A 13139-nucleotide genomic window follows, 5' to 3' on the forward strand; every position below is an offset into this window, starting at 1 on the left:
ACTCAACCACTGAGCCACCCAGGTGTTCCCCAGCTTTTAAATCTACTCCATGTAGTGATTGCTCTTATCAGAGGCTTTGGAGATAAATTTAATGAAAATAGACTTTCCTTTTTCTGGGTTCCAATGCCCCACATACTGTCTTGAGCTCAGTATTGATTCCTACTTTACAGTAATGTGACCGTAGTGATGGTGGGAAGACCTCAGAATCCAGTCTCTCTAAGGGGATATTGAATGTAATTTGAAAATATGAGAGTTTCTTTAGGTATGCTCTGATGTTTTCATCAATTCAGGATCCTGTAAATATGATCTAAAAGTTTGTCACAGGAAAGAATTACATACTTCACTTCTAAAATCCCAGTACTTCATTAAACTACTTAAGTGGTATGTGTTATCTGCCAAATGGGAAATCTTCACTGCGTTCATTTGTTAAAGTTAGGTTGAAAAATGTGCTTCTGTCTCACCAACTGGTTGCCCAACCACAGTTGTTTTATGCGTAGAGAAAGTGGTAAGTGGAAAGTCAGGACAAGATGAAGAAAGAAGAAAGGACTCCCATGCTAAGGGCTCCCAAATTGAAGATTATTTCTCTGGGGGAAACAGACTCACACCTACCGCAGAATGGTTGATTCGCATTTGCACAGGTTGCGGAAAGTAGCACGTGTTTTCATTCCAACAGAAAACCAAACCCTTGATGACAGAATTTTCGGTGAAGTCCACCATCATTTCTCGTTACGCCTTCACCACAGTCTCCTGTAGGCTGCTGAATAGAGCTTCTGAGGACCAGGAAATTGAGTTCCAGATGCAGATTCCAGCCGCAGCTTTCATCACCAACTTCACTATGTAAGTGACACTCTGGTCAGAGACCCTGGAATGAAGATGTCTGTGTGGGGTAGCCAGGGCGAGCCTGAGAGGATGTGAGCTCCACAGCCTTCGGGCATGAGGATTTATCTCAGCAGGTGGCATGTGGCTCACAAGGGTGACTCTCTGCCTTCCTCCTTCTCTAACTTCCTTCTTCTCTTTCTCTCTCCCTTCCATTCTTTCTTCCTCCTTCTCTCCTTTCTGTTCCTGTCTTCTTCCCGCCTTCCATTCCCCTTATTGTATTCTTTCTTTCTCTCCTACCAACAAACAAGTGCCCACTCTGGGTCAGGAACTCTTTGAAGTGACCAGGATACTTCTATGAAAAAGACGGTGTTGCTCTGCTGCAGAAATTGCAGTAGGTAAGCAAATCAATAGATGAGATCATTTCAGACCATAGCAAGTGCTTTGCGATGGCAGGTAGGATGGAAAGGGGCTTGTCTAGGCAAGGAGGAATCGGGGAGGTGGCTCAGAAGAGGCAGTGCTTAGGATGAGATCTGAACCATGAGATAGTGTGATCCCTGTGATATATAAAGTCAACCATATTTCTTCTTTTCTTCTGAATTAGGAGGCAAAGACATAGAAAGTAGGGTGGATTTTTTTGGGTTTCATTTTGGGTGTGGGCAAAATTCAAGCTGGTGAATCTTCAAGGAAATTTGTTTGAGCAGATCTTATTTCCTCCTGGAGCAATGAGAGACACCATGGGTCAACCCTGACTATTTGAACCTGTTGAAAATTGCCCTAGAATGAAATGAATGATTCAAGAGTAGTGCCTTGGTCTGGAATGCATTCTTTCTGCATATCCAAGAGTCACATAAAAATATTTTCTAGGGTTGTCATGGTTATGAGATCCATGTCTGAATTTGTCTTGGAACTGCAAGCCAGTAACATGGCTGTCTCTTGTGTTTCAGGCTCCTTGGAGACCAGGTGTTTCAGGGAGAAATTACAGAGAGAGAAAAGAAAAACGGTGATAAGTTAAAAGAGAAAAGAAATAAAACCTCAGAAGATAATGGGTAAGTGCCACCTAATTAAGGAATTAAAAATCCACTTCAACTTGGAAGGCAACCATTTAGAAACATCTAGAACATTTTGACACAGTGATTTTACATGTGTTGAATCCAGTAATGAAAAAAATTGAACTTAAAAAAAATCCATTTCAGCAACATGTCACATATTCTGCTCCTGTGCCCACCCATCTTGCTCTCTTCCCTTCCTTTAAGTATTTATCTGCTTTTTTATTTTTAGCAGGCAGTAAATAATTAAATATATATAGGTAACAATATAGCAGGAAAGGGTTCATAATAAAAAGTAACATCTTACCACTCCCACTACCCAGGTCTCACTTCCTAGAAGCATCCACTTCTGATACTTCTGTAGTTGTGTGTGGGTTTTTTTGTTTTGTTTTGTTTTTGTATGACCTCTCTAACTCTAAAGTTTATGGTAGTCTTGTTTTTTTTTTTTAATTTCTTGATAGAAATCAGACATTATCTGTTGATTCTCTGCTGTGAAGGAAAGGGTTTAGCATATATGCAACACTGCCACCCTCCCTCTGAGTTCCACATTTTTCCATTCTTATCTCTTCTTCCATCATTGTAAACCATGTTACACTATCTTAGCCTAGCCCTACTATCTTAAATGATAATCCCCTCTCCTTCATTGACACCCTACCTTTCCTTTCCCATTTCCACTGCTCGTCCGTTTTTACCTGATTATTTACTTCTGCACTGTCAGAGTTGCCAACATTTAAATTTTGATCTGTAATGATATGTTTCTTTATTTTGTCCATAACGTGAATCTAAACATTGAAAACCAGTAACTAGTATTTGATTTTTAATGATTACATAAATGGCATTAACTGCAGAGCCACTTGGTATCCTAAGATTCTACTTCCCTCTCTGCCAGCCCACTTGAAGAAAAGTGATGTGTTCCCCTTGAAGAAAAATGATCTTGGTATCCAGATAATGTGGTGTGAACATGGGAACCTGTTTTTGTTCATTAATAAAAGGATGTAGTTTTGAGAAAGCTTGTTCTCTAACATCATAGACGTCAGAAATTTTGCTGTTGGAAATCCTATTAGCGAGAATGGAACATCTTACTCTTGCCTGGAAGATGTGAGTCATGGGTTTACTTTGATACAAAAAGCAACCAAGGTCCACAGCTTCAGATAAGGCATCGTTGGACACAAAAGTCCACATTTATCTTAGCTTTGTAATTCCTAAGGACAGAAAACCTCAAGTTTGCTTCTCAGTCTAGGGTGATACTAACACTTTACACATAGCCCTGCTTTTTCTCGAGCCTCCAAACATTGCTTCATTTAATCTTATCTACACTCCACTTTTCCTCTAATCCTATGATATTACCTTGTGTCTGCCTTTGGTGAAATTCTCCATGATGCGTTTGGTATGTAGTCTCCCTTACTGCAGCAACTTACTAAAACCTAACTTTGTTGGTGGATCTCAAGTGGTCTTTATCAGATGAGTTTTATGAAGAATATCTTTCATCATAGTTCATAAACTGTTCATAATCATGCCACAGTTTAGTTGGATTACAACATAAGCATTTCTGTGCTTCTTGGAGTTTTAAATTGTCTTTCTTTTTTCTTATGACATAAAATTTAATTTTGTCACTATTAACACCATTTTGAAATGGTGTCTAAATGAATAGTTATGACTGAGTTTCTGCAAACAATGACATCCATGTCATTGCCAACAGCAGTTGGAAGGGATCACTGATTGGGAGGCACAGCCTGATTTCAGGGCTGTCAATCACGGAAGAATGGTGTGTCCAGGTCCATGGAATACTGCCATTGCTTTGCAGCCTTGTCAGTAGTGTTTACCCTGGGATTTCTCTTCATTTTCTTCTGGGTTGCTTTTATTACTCCTTGTATTCCGTGTTTTTCACTTTTACTTTGCTGGAAGTAACTTCCCCAAGATGGATGTGTGAGAGGAAAACTTTCGAAGACCTTGAGTAATATTTTGACTGTATATGGAATTTAAGATTGAGAATAATTTGTCATCCCCATTGTAAAGACATTTCCCTCAGTGTCTTATAACATCTGGCATTGCTGATGATGCATCTAATGTGGTCTAATACCACTCCTTTTCTGTGTTTCCTCTGATGTCCTGAGAGTTGATGATAATTTGTTTCGGTGTCAGTCTTTTTTCGGTCATTTTTTCCATTCTCAGTGAAGCTTTTCCATCTTAATACTTGCGGGTTTTTTGTTTTATTTTATTTTATTTTATTTTTTTTAAGCTCTGAGAAAGAGGAGTGTAGGAAGCCTGTCATCTTAGTCACTCATTCATATATGGACTTGGAGCTCTCCTTCCTGTATTTGGTGCCCTTCCCACTCACATCAAATGCTGAGCCAGACCCTGCCATCTCTCTGACGTTCTGTAGATGGTTTGCACCTTGATCCTTTGCTGCAGCCCTTTCCAACATAGTCTGACCTACTGAATTCTGCATCTTCCAGAAATGTCTTTAAGTGCCGTACCCACTGATGCTTGCCCCTACCACTCATCCCTTTGCTTTAATCCTTTACTATTCTTTTTATGGGCAGTCTGCCATCTTGAATCAGAGAACCTTCACTCCAAGCACTGAAAACATTTGGAATGGTTTCTATTTTGATATGCTGTGCAATCCTTTATTCTTTACTTGTACCCCTAACCACATTTGTGAAACTTTACCAAGTGTAAAAACCTAATGGATTAGCTATTTTAAAGTGACAGCAGATGTCAGGCTCCTTTGGTCATTTCCGTAAGGAGAAGAATGCAATTCATCCTTGAGCCCAAAGCTCTCATTTCCAGGAGTTCACCTATTTCAATATGCCCTTTCCCTTTTGCCCCCTCAGGCCTGACTCAGGGAGAGGCAGGGAAGTTCAGCAGCCTTTGGATTTTGTCCTCTTCAGTATTCCTTGAACCTTTATAACAACCTTCTTCTAGTGCATGGCTTTGCTTCTCTTCCCAAGACTAGCCCGTAGTTTTTCTCCTAAGGACCCTCTTGAGAAAGTGGCCAGTGGTCTGAGGGGATTAAGGAAACCTGGCTTTCTCCGAACTGACCCTGTGCCCCCTTTTCTCGCCCTTACAGGGAAAAGGGGACAGAAATGTTCAGAGCCTCTGTGGTCATTCCCAGCAAGGACAAAGCTGCCTTCTTTCTCAGTTATGAAGAGCTCTTACAGAGGCGGCTGGGGAAGTATGAGCATGTCATCAGCGTGCGGCCCCAGCAGCTGGTGGGGAGGCTGATGGTGGAAGTGAACATTCTGGAGAGATCAGGCCTTGAGTCTCTGGAGGTGCTGCCCTTACAGCACAGCAGGCAGAAGGGCAGCGGGAGAGGGGAAGGTGAGTGCAATTGCTGTATCTTCTCTGCTAACTCAGAGCTGGGTGTTGGCTTTAGGGAGATCTATAAAACAGATGGCACCCCTTCAACAAAGGCTCTGAGAGTTTGTGAGAATCCGAAAAATAGCAACAAAACAAAGGCAGTGCCCTGTATAGTTGCTGTTATTGTTTTTAAAGCTGATCCTATCTGGAGATTCAAAGATATTTAAATCATTTGACACAGTAATGTCACTTCTAGGCATCTAATCCAGGTGCGGCATCTAAAATATCAGGAGTGTTACATGTGCATCCCTGTCTGATAACATTTGAAGTAGCAAAAACATTCTCTCATCCTAAATATTCAGCCATACAAATGTGATTAGTAAAATATGGTTATGAAAACAGTGCAACATGTGATGGGGGAAAGAGACACACTTGTATATGTTCTGCAATGTTAAACATGTTAAGCTTGTTAAATGTGAAGTTGACAAAAGACTAGATGGTTATATAAAATAATCCTTTTATACTAGGGGGTGAGGGACTGCAGCGTTATTTTTCTAAAAATCCATTTTTGAAACATTAAACATTTAACACTAACATAAACATTTCAATGATGTGTGAGGCTCTTTCCAAAATTAAATAGTCAAAACTGTGTACCCTACATTTGATTGAGGGCAGGGACATTTTGGTGCATTACCAGGACTGCCGAGTGTAGGTTTCTTTTGTATTAATTTCAGCTGATAGTTTATATTAAATGTTCGCTGGTGTTGGGCCTCACTTTAAGTAGACCAGTCAAACTTCATGTCAAATCAGATAATGAGACAGACGTGTCAGAAAGTTACACCAGGATTGGAATCTCTAGATTTCAATTATCTGTGACATTGAGGTCTGGGAATGGCTGAGCAGTAGGTGAAGATGCAGAATCTGAACTCATTTTTTAAAGATTTTATTTATTTGAGAGAGAGAGTTCATGAAGTGGGAAGAAGGGCAGAGGGAGAAGGAGAAACAGGTTTCCTGCTGAGCAGGGAGCAGGAAGCCCAACTAGGGGCTAGATCCCAGGACTTGGGATCATGACCAGAGCCAAAGGTAGATGCTTAACTGACTGAGCCACTCAGGTGCTTCAGAATTGAACTCAGCCCCTTGGCTACTAGGAGAGTCCATCGAGAGGATCCAAGAAGGCTGCTTGAGTAAGAATATTTAGGAATGAGATTGAGAGGAGCGTAGAGACATGACTTGATGAGGGGAAAAGGAGAATGTTGTTATTTAACATAATGTGAAAATAGTCAAGACCCAGAGCTGGTATGTGGAAATTAAGTTAACTGTGCAGAAGACCAGCTTTCTTCTTATCAGCAGGCAGTTCAGTTCAGGACTCTCCATGTGGCGACTAGTTTCATCTCAGAGACTAGAGTGTGTTCTCTAGTTCTGTGAAGGGGATCCAGGTCTTTTGTTATGTGTTCATTCCCAACCCTGAGTGTGACATCCTCAACCTAGATCACGTTGAAAATTAAAAATATCACTAAGGTGTCTGACTTTCAGAAATGGTATGAGATATAATAACAACACCATTCTCAGGTCCTAGAGGCCAGCCACCTTGTGCGTGGTTAATGGATTTGAGTTTGGCTATTAACTAGAACCCTGGACAAAATTACATAGGCCTTGGAAGACTCAGCTTGCACATCTGTAAAGCATGGGCAGTAACTGTTTCATAGGGTCATTGGAAAGCGTTTGTGTGTGTGAAATGCTTGGCCCAGAGTAAGGGCTTAATAACTAAGTATTATTATTGTTATTATTATTATTATTATTATTACCATTATCACCTCATATTGACTTTTTTTTCTGTGCAAATTGTATCTCCCCTTATAGGTCCTAAGTGACTTGGAAGGCAGTTCTGTGTCCAATGACTTTGTCTCCTTATGATATTTAACACAATGCCTTTTAAACAGTTGCTGGGATCTCAGAGAGGGCAGGGCCGCTGTGGTCCTTGTGTCTAAGATGGGGAGCCTCGGGGCTGAGCCATGTGTGGAGGTGCTCACCTGTGTGGACACTACTCAAGTGGTCCTGCTGCAGTAAGGAAACGTGTGCACTTTGCCTAATTTTCAGAACCACCTCGACTCTTCAGGGATGCTTGTGAGTTGTGGTGTGTGCATGTGTTTGGAGGCCATATGCATTACAAATGTTAGCCGAAAAGTTGCTTACTGTTTATATTCTGGGCCTGTGAGAATCTTGGAGGAATTTTTCCAGACCATTGATCTCTTGGGATCTGTTTATTTTTAAGAAAGTTGTTTTCCTAGCTTTTTGTACCAAAGCGGATATTTTGCCTTCCAAAGCATGGAGATTTCACAAGTATGTACCCAAGCCAGGTGCCGTGGACCTATTCCCTTTTGGCTGCTCATTCCTGTCCTTCAGTGCTCAGCTGTCACCGTCCCTGCAAAGTGGCAGCCCCAGCATCAAGAGGCATAGGATGTTGTGATTTTTGTCTGGACACTATTGCGTGATACCAAAAGAAATCCAGGGTAGAGATCAAACTAGAGCTGGGCTTGCAGCACAAAATGAGCTGTAGTTGTGTGAAGGTGGACCCCTGCCAGGACATTCCTCTCATAGATCTGGCTGCTGCTAAGGGATCGGACGTCTGGAATTTCTCAAAGCAAATCTCTGACCACTGGACCCATTGCATCCTCAGGGATGTGCTTCTGGATTAGAATTACTGTATGCTTGGTACTAGGTTCAGCACTTCCTATATTGTATCTCACGGAGTCTTTATAACGGCCCTCTTGGGTTGTACTTTCTATCCACATTTTATTTGTGAAGAAGCTAAGGTCTACAGAGTTTACTATGAGCAAGGACTCATATTTAATTATTGTGAGAAACACAATCTGGGGACACCTGGGTGGCTCAGTGGTTGAGCATCTGCCTTCAGCTCAGGTCGTGGTCCCGGGGTCCTGGGGTTGAGTCCCACATCACGCTCCTCGCAGGAAGCCTGCTTCTCCCTCTGCCTGTGTCTCTGCCTCTCTCTGTGTCTCTCATGAATAAATAAATAAAATCTTAAAGAACAAACCAGAGTTTGAGCATAGAACTGTCTGACTCCCAACTTTATGCTCGTACCCACTGAACCGAGTACATAGAAGATCATAAAATATTGAGGGTGTGAATTCACATTCCATGTCTCACCCTAGTTGTGTAAGAACGAAAAGAAAGGCTCAAAGCAACAGAACCTGCCTTTGATCAATTTAATTGTCTGTTATATCGGGATTGGGCCCAGAGCTATTGCACCATAACTTCATGGGCTCCTTCTCAGTATAAAAGCTACTTCTGTGAGATGTAATTTGGAGGCCAAAGCATTACACTTACTGGATTACTAAAATAGTTAACTCATGTGCATGGCTCAAAATCTAAAAGATTATAAATTGGTTTCCAGTGACACACAAGACTCCCTCTCTCTTATGCCCTCCCACTCCCACTTCCTCCCCATGTCTAAAATATTTTGGTGATTTATGAGCTCACTGGGACAGAGTCTTTGAAACCAGGACTTTCCTGGAACATCATGGGTTGTGTGATCTTCTGAAGGTGTACGCCAAGATAGCTCTTCTGTGTATGTGGTTGGTTCAAGGCTAGTTATTTCACTTTCTGTGTTAAAATCTTGAACTTCCTATTGTCTCAGGGCACCTAAATTGCTGCCATTCCCATAATTCCATATTGTTTTTGGCAGAAAATTTTTATTTATGCTAAGGTCCCAGATAGCTGGGAATAAAATAGAATGAGATAAAGTAAGAAATAAGATGCCTTGCCTGTTTTATTCTCTTTTGTTTTGCTCAAATCAGTGATGCTCAAACCGGGCTATACCCTTTAGTCACCTGGAGAGGTTAAAAAAAAAAAAAAAGGATGTAGATGCCTGGGTCCTACCCTCAAACAGCTGAATGATTTCTCAGGGTAAGGCCTAGGTAGCTGTATTTTTGGGTGTTATATCTTATGAACTTATACAAGAAACCAAGCAATGTATTAATGCCTTTGACATATTTATTTAGTTGTAAAGCTGAAGAATAATGCTGCGTATTTTTCTACCACTAAAATATGTATGGCTCTATGGGTTTCGTAGTTTCCCCTTTATATTCTTTACTTTTTAAAAAGCTGGGTTTTTTTGAGGTTTAGTTTACATAGCATAAAATTTGCTTGTTTTAAGTGTATAGTTCATTGATATTTAGTAAATTTGCAGTTGTGCAACCGTCACCACAATCCAGTTTTAGAACATTTCTATCACCCCCAAAAGATCCTTATATCTATTTGCGGTCACTCCCTCTTCCCACCCGAGCCCCAGGCAGCCACTAATCCACTTGCTGTGTCTCTTCAGACAGCTGTATTTTTTAAAGCACGCGAGGTGATTCTGTTGCTCTATAAATGTTGGGGACCCTTACTTTGAACTTACCAGCAGACTTTAGGGACATTAACTATGTCAAGATCTTCACCTACAGAAACACCTTTTAAAATAAGTAAGATTGTTCTTTTACTTTCATGGGACTCTCAGAATACTTTTGATCCTTATCAAGATGTATATCGTTCCTCTTTTCCACCAACATGTTTTCACTATTGGTTACAGGCCAACATAGGATTGCTCACACAGTTGGTGGAAAATAACCTCTTCCCGTGTGCAGCTACTTCTGTTCATCAATATAGATGGGACTTGTAATGGAAAAGTACCAACAGGCCATCCCAGTGGGGTTGGTGCAATCTTTCTAGCATGGTCTTGAGCTTATTAAACTAGGTATCCCGTCTTCTCTTGGAAGAGAGAAATGTGATCATTCAGTGCATTTAAGGGGTCAGAAGAACTTCTCTCCTTTCCTTGATTCCCACCATGGCTTCTTGGACCTCTTTTTTTCTTCCACACTCATCCCCACTGCAGTGAGAGCAGAGACTCCTACATTTTGAAGCCTGTTTTACTGTTTACCTCCACCCTGCCTGTTTCACACAGTTCCTTTGCCTGGCTCAATGGGTCCCAAACACCAGTGCACATTAGGATCAACCGTGGAGCTTTTGGAGATCTTCTGGGGAGCATGGAGATTAGCCATGTGAATTAGAATCACCAGGACTGGAAACCAGAGGATTGCTGTCTTGTTTTCAAGTGTTCTTTGGCTTCATCCCTACTTCTTTGTTCTCTAAAACTCTAGTCCTGGGCTGTTGATTCTGTTTCCAAACCTCCCAGCTAGAGTTCCTGAGTGATCCCAACTCCTAGTCTTTGTCAAAACCAATGGACTCATGTGAAGTCACCCTAATCTGACATTAAAAGGAAATTATAGTTTCAGGAGCTAGGAGACCAGCAATAGCTGTCTTCATTTTCTCCCAGTATCTGGTTCATCTTTGAACAGGCCCCGCATAGAAGAACCCAAAAAAAAGCTAAAGACTATCCATTTGTGCTCTTAAAATACATTCTAAAAAGACAACCTACAGAATGGGGAAAATATTTGCAAATTGTATGTTTAAGAGTCTAGTGTTCAGAATATATAAAAGATTCTTAACAACTCAACCAAAACAAACAAACAAACAAACAAACAAACAAACAATAATCCAATTGAGATATGGGCCAAGGACTTAAGAAAAAAAAAGGATGCAACTAGGTTTTCAACCGTTTCCTGGTTTAAGTTGATTAATTTTGCCAGATCTTGGGTATTGCTCTTATTTTGTTGTGAAGGGAGGATTAGAAGGCAGAATTTAGTTTTTGATGACTGGTTACAAACACATAGATCTCTTTTCCCTGGATCACCAGATAAAATATAGGATGCTCAGTTAGAGTTGAGTTTCAGATAGACGGTTCTATCCTGTGCAATCTCTGGGACAGACTTAAACTAAAAAAAATTTTTTTTGTTGTTTATCTGAAATTCAGATTTAACTAGGTATCCTGTGCTTTTATTTGCTAAATCTGGCAGCTCTTGCTCTATTAAAGGACTGCATTGTGACTGATGGCTCACCCCTGGTTCCAGCTCCCTGCTGCTCTGTATCCTTCCCCCAAGTCCAGTCTCCACTCTACAGCTGGAAGGGAATGGCCCTGTTTGGCCTCTGTACATTTGCCAGGAAATAATAATCTGGTTGTTATGTGAGGGTTTCCAACATTGTTCAGTGCAGAAATTACTCAGGTATGAATCATTTGGCTCCGTAGTTGGTTTTGTTTTGTTTTGTTTTTAAGGCTGATATGAGAACTGTGTTATCTTGTTTGTTCTGACATGAGCTGTAGTTCAGTCTGAGCCAGCTGTGAGCAGGATGGCTCAGAGACACCCAGGAGGGTGGCCTTCTCTGTTTAACTTGACATTGGTGAGCAACTGACTCTTCTCAGGGAGACCCCACTCTATCTCTTCCTTTCTCCTGCTGTCTCAGTTTGGTGTACGAGGTGGAATGTTGTCCAGGCCTATGGCACTGTCCACATAGCTGTGGCTGGAGCCAGAGATGTGTCCATGGCACATGATGTAGGTTACTGAGAGTATCTGCCAGTCACCAAACACTCTGAAGATGATCCTCTTGAAGGGTTCACTTCTTGGTCTGTCCAACTATGTGCCAACATGTTGAATCATCTCCATGTTAAATGTTCAACAAGCTTGTCTTGAGCTGTCACCACATTCCTGGCAACTGTGCTAGATGCCTGGAACCCAAAGGTGTCTAAGACATTGTGTCACTGCCCTTGAAGAACTTTTAGTTGGCAGTTTTTAACAATTGAAAAAGTTTTAAATTCTGGCAAAAAGGCATGTAACATTAAGTTAACCATCTTAAGCATTTCTCCGTGTACAATTGAGCAGTGTTGAGTTTACTTACATTATTGCACAACCAATCTCCAGAACATTTTCATTTTCTCAAACTGAAGTTCTATATCTATTCGATGACAGTTCCCTGCTGCCCACCCTCCGCCCCACCCCCAGCCCCTGGCAACTACCACGTTCCATTCTGTCTTTGCGAGTTTGACTATTCTAGTTACGTTGTATAAGTGGAATCACACAGTATTTGTCTTTTTGTGACTGGCTTTTTTTTTTTCACTTAGTGTAATGCCCTCCAAGGTCATCCATATCATGGCATAGGACAGGATCTTCTTCCTTTCCATGGCTAAAAAATACTCTTTTGCATGTATAGACCACGTTTTGTTGGACACTTGGGTTGATTCCAGTCTTTTCTATTGGGAATAGTGTTATTTATATAAACATGGCGTACATGATCTTCGAGATTCTGCTTTCAGTTTGATGGGGTACATACCCCAAAGTGGAATTACTGGATCATATGGTAGTTCTATTTTTAATTTTTGGAGGAACCTCCGCTCTGTCTTCCATAGTGCTATGCCATTTTATAATCCCACTCACAGAACACGAAGTTTCCAGCTTTCCCACATCCTCTCCAGCACTTATTTTCTGTCTTTTGATAGTAGTCACCCTGGAGGGTGTGTAGAGTTGGAAATTTTGGATAATAAAGGAAAACTCTCTGTCAGGTTGAATCTGTGCAATGCCACAAAGGTTTTCCCAGTGATTGGGTCATGTTTCAACTTTGTACTAGAGGGTGATGTAGAGGGATTTAGCAGAAATCTCTCCATTTTAGATTCCTTTGCTGCTCTGGCATCATGTTTGGTAAGCTTCCATTTGGTTCAGTTTCAGATTCTTAAAGCAGCTAGTGTTTAAGGTCTTCCACAGACACAAAATTATATCAGGAAGGATAGAACACATATTTTTAGGGGGTAACTGTGTGTAGAATGTATCAGTGAAACAAGTCAACTCCTGTAACCAAGGAGGTCAATCACAGAGGGGAAACTGAGGCTCAGGAATGTATAATTTTAGGAAGAGAGAGCATTGAGTAACTAGTGAAGAAAGCAAATTTGCTAAGATATTGAGCAAACACCACTCATGAAACTATAAGGTGATAGAGTTGAATTTGAACTTTCAGCTGTCTCCTTGCATTAGTGTGTTACCCCAACTCTTGCCACCACATCTATATGATGCTGTTTGCCAAAAGGATTTA

The 13139-nt window shown here is 41.1% G+C and overlaps 1 protein-coding gene across 1 annotated transcript in view; it reads left to right on the forward strand.

Moving 5' to 3' along the window:
• ITIH5 (inter-alpha-trypsin inhibitor heavy chain 5) overlaps window positions 1-13139 on the forward strand; it is a 75116-nt gene that overhangs the window by 22004 nt on the left and 39973 nt on the right. The window contains exons 3-5 of the mRNA XM_038530171.1: window positions 674-837; window positions 1764-1865; window positions 4936-5186. Coding sequence (XP_038386099.1) covers window positions 674-837; window positions 1764-1865; window positions 4936-5186 — 517 coding nt within the window. The remainder of the gene's footprint in view (window positions 1-673; window positions 838-1763; window positions 1866-4935; window positions 5187-13139) is intronic.

Source organism: Canis lupus, chromosome 2 (assembly GCF_011100685.1).
Source record: "Canis lupus familiaris isolate Mischka breed German Shepherd chromosome 2, alternate assembly UU_Cfam_GSD_1.0, whole genome shotgun sequence".
NCBI lineage: Eukaryota > Metazoa > Chordata > Mammalia > Carnivora > Canidae > Canis > Canis lupus.